The sequence below is a fragment of the Neomonachus schauinslandi genome, chromosome 1, assembly GCF_002201575.2.
Source record: "Neomonachus schauinslandi chromosome 1, ASM220157v2, whole genome shotgun sequence".
Taxonomy (NCBI): domain Eukaryota; kingdom Metazoa; phylum Chordata; class Mammalia; order Carnivora; family Phocidae; genus Neomonachus; species Neomonachus schauinslandi.
This window is the reverse complement of record NC_058403.1, coordinates 79,942,916-79,960,454: the sequence shown is the minus strand read 5'-3', so window position 1 is coordinate 79,960,454 and position 17,539 is coordinate 79,942,916. Positions and strand designations below refer to the sequence as shown.

General features: G+C 49.1%; 1 protein-coding gene across 3 annotated transcripts in view; it reads left to right on the top strand.

Annotated features, from left to right (window-relative positions):
- VPS8 (VPS8 subunit of CORVET complex) overlaps nt 1-16,886 on the top strand; it is a 237,786-nt gene extending 220,900 nt beyond the window's left edge. For all 3 annotated transcript variants that reach the window (XM_044914623.1, XM_044914617.1, XM_044914619.1), the window contains 3 exons: nt 12,547-12,553; nt 13,686-13,762; nt 16,194-16,886. In XM_044914623.1, the coding sequence (XP_044770558.1) occupies nt 12,547-12,553; nt 13,686-13,762; nt 16,194-16,343 (234 nt within the window). In that variant the 3' untranslated portion in view covers nt 16,344-16,886. The remainder of the gene's footprint in view (nt 1-12,546; nt 12,554-13,685; nt 13,763-16,193) is intronic.
- Nucleotides 16,887-17,539: the final 653 nt, after the last annotated feature.

Here is a 17,539-nt window from a genome sequence, read left to right as displayed (position 1 = left end):
TGTGGTAGGCATTATGGACACTGTGTGTAGAGCATCAGGATTTTATTGTCTACCTTTAGAGACTTTTGAGTTTTGTTCTGGCAGGTTACTGTTAAATCAGTTACATATTTTTTAGGCTTATTTTTAAGCTCTGTTCAGGCAGGTCTAGGATACCCTGCTCCTAATACATAGCTTTCTGATAATCTCATTGGATACCCAGGGTGTTTATCTAGGTCTTTGCACTCTAGCTGGTTAGTATTCCCATGTCTTCCAGCACTTTGCAACCTCTAGAAACTCCATTTAACTCACAGCTCCCCAGTACCTGTTCTCTGCCAGGCTTCTGGAGTCTTGCCCACATACGTGCAGCTGAGTATTAGGCCACAAACTTAAGGGGACTCCTGTATAGATTTTCAGCTAAGCTTCCTCCTCTTCGGATTTACCCACTGCCCAGCCCCAAACACCCATCTCTAATTCCTCAGTTCAGCAAGACCGCCATGCTCTACTCGGGCTCTCACCCAGAAAGTGTCTCCAGATAGAATTCCAGGGAAATGATGGGACTCTGAATGTTTCCCTTCTGCCGAGGATTACAGTCCCATTCTGCCTTTTGTCCAAAGTTAGAAAACAACAGTTATATATATTTTGGTTGGTTTTATGTTATTATGGGAGAGCTAGTCTAGTTCAGTACCATTACTTTATAATGGCAAGATTTGGAAGTCTCTGTAGTTTGGGGGGAGTTTTTTAAAGTACAGTAAACAATAGCTTAATTATAACTTTCATTCACTTTCCATATTATCACTTCACTTCCTGCCCTCTACCTTCCAACAGCCACGTTTTTTTTTTTTTGTTTGGTTGGTTTTTTTAAAAGATTTTATTTATTTATTTGACAGACACAGAGCGAGAGAGAACACAAGCAGGGGAAGTGGGAGAGGGAGAAGGAGACTCCCTGCAGAGCAGGGATCCTGATGCGGGGCTCGACCCCAGGACCCTGGGATCATGACCTGAGCCGTGAAGGCAGACGCTTAATGACTGAGCCACCCAGGCGCCCCCCCCAACACCCATGTTCTACAGAGAGAAATGGTTCAAAAGCTTTTCTGTCTTTTGGACAGTAAATTGACATCTAAAATAACCAGAGTACAGCCACAATGCATCAGTTCTCTTTTTCTTTTGATTTGTAATTACATTGTTAACTTGTATTGGGTTTTGCTAATTTCAGGGTTAAGCATGTTTTTCCATTTGATTCTGTATTCCTCTTGTTATCAGATAATCGTTTTGAGGTCTGTGTAGTTAAGATGGGCAAGAATACTAGAAGTGAAAATGTTTCAGCAATCATGGCTCTGATAGAAAATCATTAAGGACCCTGCCTTCTCAGAAGAGCTCTTTGTCATAATTGCTAGCCCACAGTGGCATCCATCAAGATAATTGTTCGACTTTATTCTTAAGTAGGCAACAGTTAGATAATCAAAGGGTAGTAAGCCTTAATTACATATATGAAATGAATGCTTTCCCTGTTTTTATTTTTTTTAATAAGGTCACTGATAAGACACGGGAGGATTTCTGACTAGCAATAGAAAAATGCCACCCCACTAAGAAGCTTTCTTTGTAACTCCACTTCCCATAAAAATAAATCTTACCAGATTTTTTTTAGATCTTCCTTTCCTGACAAAAAGGAAAGACCATAATATACCACAATGCAGGAGCCTAAGTTTGCACAGGACAGTTCCGTCAGGAAGGAAGGAGGTAGGGGTCCCAGCCCAGTTGTCATCCATTTTATTTCCCAGGACTACCGTTTTTTATTTCTGTTTCTAATGCTGCAGAACACTGGAGGCAGCAACATCCATCAGTTATTTTTTAATGTGTTTGAGAATTTGAGTCAATGACCAACCTTTTGTAACAAAAATAATAATCCCGTCAAGATAATAGGGAGGTTTTAATGCATTTGACCAAGGAACGATATTTTTTAAAGTTTGAACTACATTCTACAGTTGCCTAAAAGTTTTTAAAAGTCCCATTTTTTTTTTAGGCATAATGAGATTATTAGCTTTTCCACCACAGGTCTTCCCGAGGTTGTTGCCTTTCAAAGCAGGTTAGGCAAGGAGTAGCCAAGCATGGACAGGTGAATATACAGGTACCAGAGACTTCAAACCCCTCTGGGGACAGTTATTTTTGTGAGGGAGCAAAATGGGTAGACAAACCGAACAAAAATTACTGTGTTCCTCTACTTAATGACACAGTGTGGCACTAACATTATGGATGGTCCCACCAAGGATCCTGCTGGGGTCCTCAGATACATGCACTCCTGGCACACTGAGCAGCTCAGATGACCCATGGGAAGTCCCTAATACCTTATACACCCATAGCATCTTACGTTTGTCTATACAACAGAAAATACCTGCATAGCCTACTTCATGAGGCTCTTATGAGGGAACTGGAGTGGTCTCTGACTTTATTCTAGTTACTTTTTTTTTTTTTTTAAAGATTTTATTTATAGGGCGCCTGGGTGGCTCAGTCGTTAAGCATCTGCCTTCGGCTCAGGTCATGATCCCAGGGTCCTGGGATCGAGTCCCCCATCGGGCTCCCTGTTCGGCGGGAAGCCTGCTTCTCTCTCTCCCACTCCCCCTGCTTGTGTTCCTGCTCTCGCTCTCTCTCTGTCAAATAAATAAATAAAATCTTTTTTTTTTAAGATTTTATTTATTTATTTGACAGAGAGCACAAGTAGGCAGAGCAGCAGAGAGAGGGGGGGAAGCAGGCTCCCGCTGAGCAGGGAGCCCGACGCGGGGCTTGATCCCAGGACCCTGGGATCATGACCTGAGCCAAAGGCAGCCCCTTCACCGACTGAGCCGTCCAGGTGCCCCCTATTCTGGTTACTTTCATGTTTAATGCACACATTAGCCAAATGTGTGCATTAGCCTTTATTGTCTCTAATTGACACATGAGAAAACTGACCTATTAGATGGTCTAATCCTATAGCCCACTATCCCACGTTGGTGACAACTAACATCAAGGATATCAATCCAACTAATTAGTGTCAGAGCCAAGTTCAGAATTTTTTCTGTGATGGCAGAAAATATTCATGAGCACCTAGTGTATGCACAAACCTGTCTTCACATTGTTGTGTGTGAGGTCTCTCACTGAAGAACTTAGCTTTAGTTCTTTTTTTTCCCCCAGTATAGTTAACATACAGTGTTGTGTTAGTTTCAGGTGTACAGCATAGTGATTCAGCAATTCTGTACATTACTGAGTGCTCATCAGAAGTGTACTCTTTAATCCACTTTAACTTTTTCACCATCCCCACCCTCCCCCCACCTCCCCTCTGGTAACCATCAGTTCTCTGTATTTAAGACTTTGGCTTTTTGTCTCTTTTTGTTGTTGTTCATCTGTTTTGTTTCTTAAATTTCACATATGAATGAAATCATACAGTATTTGTTCTTCTCTGACTTACTTCACTTAGCATTTTACCGTCTAGATCCATCCATGTTGTAAATGGCAAGATTTCACTTTTATGGCTAAATGATACTCCATTGTGTGTATATACAGACACACGTGCACACGCGCACACACACACACCATATCTTCTTTATCCATTCATCTATAAGTAGACATTTGGGTTGCTTCTATAATTTGACTGTTTTAAGTAATACTGTGGTAAACATAGGGGTACATATATCTTTTTGAATTAGTGTTTTCATATTCTTTGGGTAAATACCCAGTAGTGGAATTACTAAATCACACGGTAGTTTTAAGTTTTTGAGGAACCTCCATGGTTCCACAGTGGCTGCTCCAGTTTGCATTCCCACCCACAGTGCATGAGGGCTCCTTTTTGTCTACATCCTTGCCAACACCTGTTGTTTCTTGAGTTTTTTATTTTAGCCTTCTAACAGGTGTGAAGTGACACCTCGTTGAGGTGTTGATTTGCATTTCCCTGATGATGAGTGATGCTGAGCATCTTTTCGTGTCTGTTGGCCATGTGTATGTCTTCTTTGTAGAAATATCTATCCATGCCTTCTGCCCATTTTTTTAACTGAATTATTTGGGTTTTTGGTGTTGAGTTGTATAAATTCTTGATATATTTTGGATACTAACCCTTTATCAGATATGTCATTTGCAAAAATCTTCTCCCATTCCGTAAGTTGTCTTTTAGTTTTGTTGATTGTTTCCTTTGCTGTGCAGAGGTTTTTTTATTTTGATGTAGTCCCAATAGTTTATTTTTGCTTTTGTTTCCCTTCCCTGAGGAGACATACCTAGAAAAATGTTGCTACAGCCAATGTCAGAGAAATTACTGCCTGGGCTGTCTTCTAGGATTTTTATGGCTTCAGGTCTCATATTTAGGTCTTTAATTCATTTTGAGTTTTTTTTTTTTTTTTTAATTTATCTGACAAAGAGACAGCAAGAGAGGGAACACAAGCAGGGGGAGTGGGAGAGGGAGAAGCAGGCTTCCCGCTGAGCAGGGAGCCTGATGTGGGGCTCGATCCAGGACCCTGGGATCACGACCTGAGCTGAAGGCAGACGCTTAACAACCGAGCCACCCAGGCGCCCCTTTAGTTTATTTGTGTGTGTGGTGTAAGACAGTGATCTAGTTTCATTCTTTTGCATGTTGCTGTCCAGTTTTCCTAACACAGTTTGTTGAAGAGACTGTATTTTTTCCTGTTGCATATTCTTGCCTCCTTTGTTGAAGATTAACGGACCATGTAATCATGGGTTTATTTCTGGGCTCTGTTCTGTTCCACTGATCCATGTATTTGTTTTTGTGCCAGTACCATACTGTTTAAAGTCTACAGCTTTGTAGTCTATCTTGAAATCTGGGATTGTGATACCTCCAGTTTTGTTCTCCTTGTTTAAGATGGCTTTGGCTGTTGGCGGTCTTTTGTGGCTCCGTATTTGTTCTAAGAACTTAGCTTTAGTCCTTAACATTGTCAGCTCTCACTGGGCTCTTCAACTCAGTCCTCCAAAATGTATTCTTAAGCATGACAGTAATCATTGTAGCTCATTTCATCAACTGTTCTCTCTCTGGAATCTTTTATTAAGACTTCATGGGGGGGGCGCCTGGGTGGCTCAGTTGGTTAAGCGACTGCCTTCGGCTCAGGTCATGATCCTGGAGTCCCGGGATCGAGTCCCGCATCGGGCTCCCTGCTCAGCAGGGAGTCTGCTTCTCCCTCTGACCCTCCTCCCTCTCATGCTCTCTCTCTCTGTCTCATTCTCTCTCTCAAATAAATAAATAAAATCTTTAAAAAAAAAAAAAGACTTCATGGGCCTGATAGGATGAGTTTCTTTAACTAGAAAGCAGAAGCATGAAAGATCTCAGAAAGAGATCGGGGGCCATCCGTGTTTCAGAAGCCTGGCAAAGGCACCTTGACCCCCAGCTAGTCCTACTCTGCTCCTGACTCAACCTTCGGTGTCCCTGAAAAGTGACTTTCTGTCAGGCTTCTTCCACACTGATGCCAGGGGCAAGGCAAGTGAAAGAAACCTCTGGAACTAGACTGCTCAAATTCAGGTCTGGCTTCCCCACCACCCAGAGTGACCATGAGCACCACACTGCAGCCCAGGACCTTAGTTGCTCGAGGTGGGAAATAAGGCTGACGGGAGTACGGCCCTCATAGGGTTTTTGTGACAATTAGATGAGCTAATGCGCACACAGTGCCCGGAACAGGGCGGTTGCTGGCTCAGCAACTGAGCCGCCACGGGAGCGGTGGTTGTTACTCCTTTCACAGCCCACTTAATCCGGCATGTTCTTCCTGCTGCCGTGAAGTCACTGTTCTTTTTCATTGTGGTACTAAAGGCCTTGGTTTTTAGGGGTATTTTCTAGTCAGATACTCGTCCTCTCCATCTCCCACCTCAGGCGCCCTCCGCCCGAGGGCTTCTCACTCTGGAGCCATCGGTACTGCACTATGTGAAATCTCCTTAACAGATGTTCTGCCAGGTGTTTCCCTCCTCTCCCCAGGCAGCCTAGCAACATCCCTGCTGATTTTGTCCTTTCATTACCCAATTCGTTATTAATTGTGACCTATTGAGAGACAGGAGGCATTCGGAGATGAGGATGAGTGAGAGGTCAGGGTTCCGTCTGGAGCAAAGTGTGTGTGGAGGGGAATTTTAGGAAAGGGGTTTCTGTTTCCAGGGAGGAAGGAAATGTCGCCTTCCTCTTATCTCTGAAGCCAGGGTTTCATTTTAGGCAAAACATGAAGGACCTCGAGATTGAAAGAGCTTAGGTAGTGGCGGAAGTCTGACTGAGGCCTGTGAAAGATAGAAAGATTTAAAAGTGAGGCCAACAGCAGGAAGGGAGAAAAGTGGGAAAATATGATTCTCCCTCCACTCATCCCACTCCACCTTCAGCTCCAGCCCCACCGGCAAGTTACAAAAATGCCAGTAGAAGTTTCCTGGAATGCAGGAAAGACAAGTAATTATGTTGCAGAATTAGATGAAGTGTCCCATGTCTCTGGCAAACTAGGTTTGGCCTGCCCGTGTGGGAAGACCAGTAGGAAGAGAAATGTTGGGGTTTTGATTTCGGGACCTGATGTATTGTAGAGATTCCGTGACTGCCCTCTCTCCATGGGTGGTGTGGGAGCCTTCGGATCCAGGATCCCTGACATTATTATTATCATCATCCCTGTTCCTAGGACTCCCGCCCTCGGGGTGGCAGTGGATCCCGGTGGCTTTCCTATCTCGAAGCTTGACGTGCTAGTTGAATCCTTGGATCCTGAAAGCCCTGGGTGGTTTGCTTCCTTCCAGCGGCTGTAATGACAGCTCTGCTTTGCACCCCGTGTGAGTCTCGAGCTTTGCAGTGTGCCGGCGCCGCACGTTAGCCCCACGTCCCTCTCCCCGGGGCTCTCCTCCTTTTCCACGGCTTTGCTTGAACGCGGAGCGCTGTGGGTCGCTTCCAGGGCCGTCACTGTTTCTCCCTCTGATGTTCAGCCACAGTTTAATTTTCAGCTTTTATCACTAGACTTCATTACATGGGAAGAAGAAAATGTGCTCTGGCAGATAGCATCGAATGTGTTTTCCCTTCTCTTCCAATTGGAAAATCCTTCGTAATCGGTTCTCAGTGGGTGGGTTAGAGGGTCTGGGGACACTAGGCCGGGTGCTTCGTGTTTGTGCATCTGCCCCACTGAGACAGCGTTCCCATCTGGTTGCTCCCACTTTGGTGTTGTGCCTGATGCTGATTTGGCAAATCGCTTTCTCTGTACAGCATCTTAGACTGACTCTTCTTTCTCATCAGGGCTGTCGTGGGGCTTTGTGCCGGGATCTCTAGTGCCTGTAGTTGGTTGCCCTAGTTTGCATATGATTACGCCATAAAAGCCCTGAGTAACTGCAGTAAATGTTACTTTCTTACTTGAAACCTTCATGCCCTCAAACGCCTGTTACCCCCCGGGAGCCTTTCCTGAGTGGTAGGGAGTGGCCCGGGGTGGCACTGCCTTTCGCTAGATCAGAGGGTAGACCTGGGGGGGGCACCGTGACCCGCCCAGGTGACGCGGGGAGCTGTGACAGGATTAGAGCTCAGGGTTCCTGAGTCCCAGCGCACTGTTCTGTCTTCCAGGGCACTTCTCTTAGGAGTATAGATCGCTGCCGTGTACTGAACATCCGGTAGGTGCCAGGCCCATACGTGATCTCCAATCCTCACAGTTCTGTAGAGTTTACAGAGAAAGACAGAGACTGAGAGAAGCTAAATAAGCGGGCCAGAGGCATTCAGCTAGTTGTTGCAGAATCCAGATGGAGCCCAGGGCTGTCAGAGCATGCGCCCTGTGTTCTTCCTGCATCTAGAGGGCTTGTGAAAGCTCCGGGGAACTTGTAGCAAGGAGAAAATCTGCTTGCTTGCCCTTGCCATCCCTTCCTCCATCTAATAGCAGATAAGTCGTTCCCCCGTGCTCCATGCCGAGCGCAGCGCTGGGCGCCGGGAAGCCAGAAACAAGAGGCCCTGTGTTCTGTTCTGTTCTTTTTTTCTAAGATTTTATTTATTTATTAGAGAGAGAGAGACAGCGAGAGAGGGAACACAGGGGGAGTGGGAGAGGGAGAAGCAGACTTCCCACAGAGCAGGGAGCCTGATGTGGGGCTCGATCCCAGGACCCTGGGATCACGACCTGAGCCGAAGGCAGACGCTTAACGACTGAGCCACCCAGGCGCCCCAAGGCCCTGTGTTCTTTTTTTTTTTTTTAAGATTTTATTTATTTGACAGAAAGACAGCCAGAGAAGGAACACAAGCAGGGGGAGTGGGAGAGGGAGAAGCAGGTTTCCCGCCGAGCAGGGAGCCCGATGCGGAGCTCGATCCCAGGACCCTGGGACCATGACCTGAGCCGAAGGCAGACGCTTAACGACTGAGCCACCCAGGCGCCCCAAGGCCCTGTGTTCTTAAGGCTCCCCCCCATTCCCCGTTCTCTCTCTCTCTGTCTTCAGCATCCCTTCCGTTGCCACGTTTGCCAGTGTGGACAGCACTGTGCGCTAGGGTCCCCTGTCTTTCCCTCTCGGCCACGTGAGGACTAGGTACGCGGGACCCGTGTCCCATCCCAACTGGGTCTGTGTGTGGCGCCCGCAGGGCCCTCCCATGCCCCCTCCAGGAAGTCACACCAAATGAGGACTCAGAGCGTCCTGGCCAGTTACCACGTGCTGGAGGCCTTCCCCTCCTCATCCCAGCCACTTCTGTGGCACAGCTCTTCTCTTGTCCCCCATTACAAAAAAACAAAACAAAAACACAGCTAGCTCAAAGAATAGGCAGCTTGCCTATGAATGTCATCTAGTGCCCGGTGAGGCCAGGTTTGGGCTCGGGCAGCACTGCAGTGTCCCAGGCACTTGGGGAGCAGGCCCAGCCTCCCCCGCACAGGCCGCGGTCATGCCGAATGGCTGTGTCGGCACTAGGAAGTATTGGGGAACAACAGAAAGAGGCTTTTAACTACAAGTCCGGCTTGCTTGGTAAGTTTTCCTGTCTTCTTAAAAGGGGTGGTACCTGTATTTTTGACAGTTAAAAACAATCCTCTCCCCAGAAGTGAATTAAATAAAATGAAATTGATATTTTCACTGAAATACAGGACAAACACGCCAGAAATCACAAAGAATCTTTACAAGTTCAAGTTCTTGAAAGTAGGAAGACAAATGCCAGGATTTCACGCTGGGCCAGGAGAGCCCAGTGGCTGCCTGCTCAGACACCTAAAATGGACAGTTCCAGATCAGCCAGGATCTGCGATTGTTCAGCAGCTGTTTTTTGAACATTTGCTGGCTGTAGAGCATGGGGAACAGAAAGGAGACAAAGATACAGTTCTGATGTGCAGGAAGTCCACAGTCTGACAGACGAGACTGATACACAGAGAATCCCACTGTAGTGAGTGCGACATAACGGCGACGCACGGGGCCCGTGGAAGCCAATCTGTTGACAGGACTGGGGCACACACAAGAGGCATTCTGGGGAGAGTGCTGGCTTCCGTGTGTCACGTACAAAAGTGTGATCTGGGCCCAAAAATGTTGTCGTATCAGGGAGATTTTGATGGTTTATGTGGATGATGGGGGGAGCATGCTGCAGACAAGTCCTGCCCTGGCAAATAAGCAATATATGGTATCAGATATCTCCGTAACCTGTCAAGCTTTGCTTACCAGCACTGGAGGAGGTGAAATCTTTTTGCGGGGTTTTAATGTCCCACAGATTCTGGGGTATTAAACCCCTCTTGTTCATCTTTGTACCCCAGACCCGATACTAATAGGGACTCCAGAGATATTTGTTAAACCCGAGAGCTGGATCTTATGCATGAGGCCTGGGGGGGGATAGGGCAGGAGCCTGCATGGGCAGGAAGCCTTCGGTGGACAGGCGAATTCACAGAGGCCTGGTCCCTCCCCTCACGGCCTCCGTACCGCACTTCTTGAGCCTGTAGAACCATGGAAAGAGTACAGAAATCCCTGCTTCAGTGATTAGTAGTCATTTCCTGTATGCTTCCTTTTGAAAACTACAGTCTTATTCCAGGAAGGCTTTTAAGACAGGTGAGCATCTACTAGGTCCTAGGCATGTCTACAAATAGCTCACCTATTTTGCCTCAAATGACTTGTCTTCACTTTACCACAGAGCCAGTATGCCCAGCCAAGAATAGGGCATGTCTGTCCTCTGGCTTCCGGGAGGGTTCCAGGGCGGCCCCAGCAGCTGCTCCTCAGCTGAGTCGCTGGTGGCCCGGGGTGAAGGCTTGCGTGGTACGATAGGACCTGTTACCCTCAGGTACTTCACACCCATGCAACAGCCACATTTTTCCATTCCTGAAGGACGTCATCTTTGGAAACCCCTTCCTGTGGTATTTCTAAGGAGTTTAAGGGCATAACAGAGGCCTAAGGCCCTGAGAGGCCACCCTGCACACTTCTCTGGGCAGGTCGTGTTGTTTGCAGTCATGGGTCTGTGTGTGTCTGTGTCTCTGTGCTTCCCATTTGTTCTCCTGGCAGAGGCGGCCTAGGGTTTCTAAGGTAAAGGCCCTGTTTGTGACCCTTAATTGGTTATGAGTTTTTTATTCCTATTAGGCAAGTCTCCTAGCCTTCTCTTCCTCAATTTACACAATCCCCTTCCCTTATTTAGTAAAACAGATGTAGGGCTTGCAATTCCGTAAGATTCAGAACAAACCACGTGGCAGGAGCATCCTTATTAAACTTTATTATATCCAAGGGTTGCTACGATGCATGCGAACCTAGTAGGTTGAAAACCAACATCCCTGATCTGTGGGTGCCGTAGGCAAAAAGAAATGCTAATGGAATGGATGATTTGGTACAGCGGATCAGTAGGAGGTAAAATACCTCACAACCTGAGAGTTTCCTGTTACACAGGACTCCGGACAGGAAGTCTCCCGCCACCCTGAGCCTTTCTAGCAACACAGGGCAGCAGCACAGTGTAGACTGAGGACTAGCATTCTCGGCACTGCCTGCGAGCATGTTAGAAACCCAGCACCTCAGACCCCACCCCAGACCTGCCACCTGGACTCTGCATTTTAACAAGATCTCCCAGGGATTCTTGTGTACATTCAGATCCGAGAAGTACTAGATCAGAAAGCATGAGTTCTGCACTTTCTGCCTCAGTGAGCAAACCCCCGGGGGCTAGAGTCATTTATTCTATGCCTAGAATAGACTCATCTGCCCATAGTATTTCCTGGGGGGTGAGAGCAGGATTCTGTTTTTAGCAGTGGCATTTTCTACTTATGACCTGACCTTCACTTTCCCAAAATGATTTGAGTTGGTTTCCAACATACATCGAGTAGGATGAAATAAATAAAGGAGGAAAACTTTATTATAAAACTGGGTTATAATTGCATACATAAATGTTTGCCACAAAGTCCTCAGCAGTTGCTAGTTGTACTAACCATTTAGCCCTGAGCTCCATAGTGATAAAAACAAAAAAGAAAATACAATTATTAGCAGGTCTGTGTCCAGTACAGCTTTTCTCAGCAAAGTCTGATGGGAATTTCTTAAGTGGGTCACCATTAAGTGGCCGGCACCATCCACACTTACGTAACAAGTACAATAGTGCATTTCATGAGATTTTTTTTTTCTTACAATATCCCTTCAAGGCACAGAGCTGTTTTATAAAAGTACCTCTATAAGGAGAGAGCTTTTCTGGCTCTTGCTGCTTCATCAGATGCTAACTTGGCATTTAAACCTGCTGTGTAACTAACCTGCCTTCCCCTCACCATAATCCGCCCCCTCCACTCCCTTCCCTGGTCTACTGCTGACTTGTTTCTGTCTGGACCTCCTTTATGAAACACAGAGCAACCAGGGAATAAGCAAAGGTGACATCGGGGTGGCCGGGCCCTTGTCATATGGCCTGTGGCAGTGGCAGGCCCCACAGCTGAGGCTCTGAATGGCCAATGAAAGGCAAGTATCGCCCTTGTCCTCAACCTGCCCCACTCCCCAGTTTATGCCAGTGATACTAAAGGGACATGGGAAATCAGGTGGCAGAACCATGTTTTTTGTTAAGTATCTCGAAGGTAATTGAGTATTTTTTCTTGTTTTGCTTTGTTTAAGCTAGGTGCGTCGTGTTTCTCAGACTTTGTGATCATCTTGAGCTTGGGTCTTCCCTGTGTATTTTACTTAGTATCTGTCAGAAGTGTGATACTCCACACACTCAATCTCCAAGAATATGATGGTTTTCCTACCAAATTACAGAGAAAAGGTGTCTAAAACGTGTCAAGGCAAGTTTAAACATTCTCAGAGAGTGATCTCTCCATGTGTCTGGCAGACCCAGAGACGTGGAACAGAATGAAAAGCAGAGCCTCTGTGGGTCCCCTCTTCTCTTTTCTGGCTGTTTTGGATCGTACTGTCCTCCTCAGGATTTCCACTGAGTGGCCTTGTCCTCAGCCATCCCCACATCACTGAGGGTGCCAAGAACTAAGGCGTTACCTTAGTGGGGCACCACTGTGGGGTTCCAGGGGCCATGAGATGTGAGCCTTCTCTCTCATAGCTGCCTTCTGGACCTTACAGGAGATCCTTTTTGCCTGCTCAGGAGGTGAAGTGGTAAAACAGCTCCCCACTAGGCTAGCGTGAGTGATTTCAAGGGTAGTGTTTCTCTCGTCTCTCTGAGCTCTTAGTCCATTGTTTCCCCTTAAGGATAGTAAAAACTTTGAGGAAAAGAAGCAAAGTCCTTCCTGGAAGACAAATTATAAATTTATGTAACCTCTCTGTAATGCTTTTTTTTTAAAGTTCAGAATCCTTCTTAGGGGGAAAAAATGGACATGACCGTACCTTCCTCATAGAGTGGCACCCTGTCACCATCCAGACCCTTCGTCACTGAAATCCTCCTTTACAGATACATTCATTGTGTATTTAGTGATGCTTTTATTCATGCCAAGAGAGGTTCATAATAAATACAGAACAAAGGCCTCTTTTCACTAATCTTACACATAAGCATAAAAACACCTGAAAGCCACATTTAAGGGCATCTCTAAATTGTAGTAATAGAAGCTAGCATGTACGGAGCCCTTGTGAGGTGCCAGGCATGTTCACGACACTTTAAATCTATATCTCATCTAATTGTCGGTGAGCCCATAAGGAAAGCATTTTCTTCTCTCACGGGTAAGGCCGTTGAGGCTCAGAAAAGTAACTTACCTAAGGTCACATGGCAAGCTAGCGTCAGAACTGCTCTTCCAGTTTACCTCAGACTCCAAAGCCTATGGCTGCCTCCCCGGGATCCCACTTCTTTCCTGTGGGTAAGAGCGTTGGAGCAGACCCACCAAGAGGAGACGAGAAGCACAGTATCGGCGTGCCCGCCACCGTGGCAGGCGGAACAGAGCCGGACAGCTGTAGAGAGAAGTTAAACTTCACCTCTTCCAAAAGCCAGTAGGCTAACCTTGCCACCCCGTTAGGTGGCTGCCAGCTTGATCACGAGACAGGGAAAGGACGTGATGTAATTACGAAGCACCCCCCCGGCCGCCTCTAAGAAGCGGCATCTTTGCCCGCCGACTTCGGCCGCGGGTACGGGAGTGCAGCCTGGCCGGAGGCAAACGGGGGTCCCGAGCCCCGCGGGGAGCTTGTGTGTGGAGACCCAGAGAGACCCCAGTGGGGACAGTCCCTCCACAGGTCAGCCTGCAGGGTGGCACCGAGGGGCTGCGGAAGGCCGTGCCTGTTTCTCATGAATGTTCGGTAGGGTCTCGCACTGCTGCCGCCTGCGTCTCCTCGGAAAGGCGTGAAGACCGGCCTCTGGCTCCGCACTGGCCAAGCGCAGAGGCCGCCCGCGCGCGGTGGTCACCTTCTCGTTTCTGATTTCCAGGCAGCCTCGGAACCCGTCCTGGACCCGCAGCAAATCCAGGCCTTTGATCAGCTTTGCCGTCTCTACCGAGGAAGCTCCCGGGTAATGTTTTTGGGGCGGCTTGCATTTTATTTCCCACTTTATAACCACTGTTTGGGAAGGGTGGCGTCCTCCGGCCCTCACCCCAGCCGCCGCCTCAGTTTGGAGCCCTGGCCCCGGGGAGCCCTCGGGAGTTAGCGGAGGACACGGAGGAGGTGGCCAGAGCTCCGTCCCGGCTGTGTGTGTACTAATGACGGCCCCGTCTGCGCTGGCCAAGCGCGTTTGGCCATGAACACAACCGCTGAATGACGGGTACCCAAGACAGACATGGGAACACGGGCGCCTGCCCGGAGCCTGTCTCCAGCGTCCTCCTCTCTCCTGGCGTCCTTGGCTCGGGGCGCCCACTCGCGTGGTTTAGCAGGGCTGCTCCGGCTTCCCCGTCACCATTGCGCGCCGGCTGGCAAGGTGGAGGAAAAGGAGAGCAGGAGGAAATAAACTATGTCCAGACGGTTCTAGAAGATGTAGATCTCATTTCTGTTGTCCAGAACGTAGGCGCCCGACTGCACCTGACTGCAGCGGACACTGGGCAAATGGGTCTTTATTGCCGAGGGCCAGGGGCTGAAATGACTGGGACCCGTCCGGAACCGTAGAAGAGGACGGCCCGGGAGAGCTGCTAGCGGTCCTGCCCCCGTGTCCGTCTGCGCGCCCCCCAGGCACGTCCCGAGGGTGCCCGATAACTCCCTCCACCTGTTCTTCCTCATCTGCTGCCTGGGCACCCCAGCCAGTCACCCAGAGCAGAAGCCTGGCGGCACCCCTCCGCTCCCCAGGGAGCCACCGGAGGCATCTTCTCTGTACCTCCTGTGGATTTCTCCCCTTTCCCTCCAAACGGTCACTCCCAGAGGCCACTGCAGGTCTTCTGTCCCTGCTGCCTGGGGACTCGCTCCAAACCCCAGTGTCTGGTCACCCCCTTGTTAAAACTCTTTCCTGCCTCTCATCCCTGGAAGGTGGAGTCCAAACTACCACCTTCTCCACGTCCCAAGTCCTACCTAGACTCCAGCCGGGCCCGATTTGTTCTCGGCGCTCCGCTTGAGCTCGCACACACCATGTGTGGCTCTGCTTCTGTGCCTGGACTCCCTGGCCCCCTCCCTGCTCTTCTGCAAATACCTGCTGGGGGGGGGTGGGAGGGGCGGTAGCCCGGAGGAAAAGCGGTGTTCCCTCTTGGAGAGTCGGTTTTTATTCCAGGAAGCTTCCCCAGGGGTCTCCGGAATGGGGCCCAGTGGCTTTGCTGAGTTTTCAGCCTCAGCCAGGCTCTGCCCCACGAGTTGGCTTTCTGAGCCTCCTAAGGAAGCTCTGCTTCAAACTGTGGAGCCATTATTCACTATTCCTTGATTCCTAGATCACAAAGTTACAGAAGTAGAACACAGATCTTCTCAGGAAATAGAAAATATTTTTTCAGTTGATCTTTCTAAACCTCACAGTGTCTGAATGTGGAAGAACTTTGAGTTTATGTAACATCTGTTGCCTGTTCTGTTCCTAGTCTTCTACAGAATTGTTCTTAGGGAGAACTTCACAGGCTGATGGGCAGCTGAGAGGGTTAGAGAGGATGAGAAGTGGCAAAGATGGGGCTCTGTGGACCAAGGGACATGTGTCTCCCCGGGCCGGGCCCTCAGTGCGAGTCCCGGCAGGACGACGTGAGCTGTGCATCCATGGCCGGCTGAGTAACTCGCAGGTGGGGCTCCTGAGCCAGTGTCGTCGGCTGCACCCTAGAGCGTCGCTGGGGCCGGAGTGCTTTAGATAAGTGGGCACTTTGAACTGAGAGGCCCGTCTGCTGTGTCTCCAGTTCCCACAATCACTGGTAGTGAGTTTTCCACAGAAGTGACGAATGGATACACGTGGCCCTTGCATCGTCACTGCCTGGATGGAGAACCCCTTACCCGCTAGATTAGCAGAGGACAGAGTTCCTGGCAGGGTGGGTGAGTGGTGGAACGGGTGCCAGACCAGGGAAGGCAGGACCATAGGTGGCTCGGCTAGGCAGAAATTGCCATGTGGACCTGAGGTTGAGTCCTGCACTACCACTCAGCACTGAGTGACTTAGGACACGTTAATTCTGAGGACTCTGCGTTTTGTACGCAGAGGGTTCTTGCGGAAGGTTAGAAACCATACACACGTAGAGGATGTAGCATAGCGCACTCATTGCAGTGACCTTGCACTAGTAGAAGTTCCTGCGGACGTGGGGTCCAGAGCCTGACCCAGACCTGCTGGCCCTGCCATGGCTTACGGCTCCCTCCTCACAGCTGAAGTGGGGGCTGGACAGGTTACACAGGAGACGTCAGAGCCAGGGATCGTAATCCGGGGTCATTGCCCTGGGATCCAGAGCCAGTTTTATACTTCCCTGTGGTGTAGCCCCGTCCCTTGTGTATCCGAGGCAGGGGGATCAAGGCTCCTCCACCTCTGTTCCACACACCTTGGCTGATGGGTGTCCCTTCTTTTGCAGCTGGCTCTCCTCACAGAGCTCTCCCAGAATCGCAGCAGTGAGAGCTACAGGCCGTTCAGTGGCTCCCAGAGTGGCCCTGCTTTCAACAGCATCTTCCAGAATGAGAATTTCCAGCTGCAGCTCATTCCCCCACCTGTGACTGAGGACTGAGGCCTCTTGGGGGGCCTGGCACTGGAGACCAGACACGATCCTGATGCAGCCAGGGAGGGACCCGTCTCTAACTGGCTTGGCCCCTCCGCCTGCCCCCTTCTGAGCCGAGGTGGATGTCCGTGCCCGGGCCTTTCTCCACACCCGTCATCCCCCGGGGAGACTCCCTGTCTCTCCCAGGATGTTGCAGCAGCATCAGTTCACCGACCAGTTGATTTTGTTTGCTTATTCAGCAAAGGAATGTCTCATACTTCCATCCAGCTTTTTAAGAACATATGCTTTGCCCTTTGGGACTTTTTTCAGTTTCCTTGAAGCTTTGAGAATAGATGGGACTCGGGCAGATGGCATTCAGGAGTCTGTCCTACTTGGTCCCCTCCAGCTGCTGGGTAGCATGGAGGAACTCGAGCTCTTGCTGCTGTCGGGAAGACAGAACAGTGGTGGGCCAGGCAGCAGGAGAACTGAAAGCAAACACCTGGGGGCAGGGCATCGCCCTTTTGATGCGTTTACGTGAAAACCCATTTGAGTGTAAGCTTTGCCCTAACAATAAATGCCTCTCTGTTTAAGTTCTGCAGGCCTGCTGGCCAGCTCTCAGTCTGTCCAATCATGAGGGACATTTAGAGCCCTTGTTGCCACAATTCAGTTTTTTGGGTTTTTTTGTTGTTTTTTAAGATTTATTTTATTTATTTGACACAGAGAGGGAACACAGCAGGGGGAGTGGGAGAGGGAGAAGCAGGCTTCCCGCGGAGCAGGGAGCCCGACGCGGGGCTCGATCCCAGGACCCTGGGATCATGACCTGAGCCAAAGGTAGATGCCCAATGACTGAGCCACCCAGGCTCCCCCACAATTCAGTTTCATTAGTTCAAATTCAACCCTCTTTTACAGAAAAAAAGAAGCTGAGACTCACATGATGAATAATTTAACCAAGGCAGCACACACCTGAAATGGCAGGGGGGCTTGTCAGTTAAGTATCCGACTCTTGACTTCCGCTCAGGTCGTGATCTCAGGGTCGTGAGATCGAGCCCCATATGGGGCTCCGTGCTGAGCATGGAATCTGTTTAAGATTCTCTTTCTCCCTCACTCTGCCCCTTCTCCCCCCCCCCCCCAGCTCTTAGTGCTCGCTCGCTCTCCCTCAAAAAAGAAAACGGCAGAACAAAGTTGAGTTCAAGATGGCAGTGTAACAAGATCCTGAACCCGTCTCC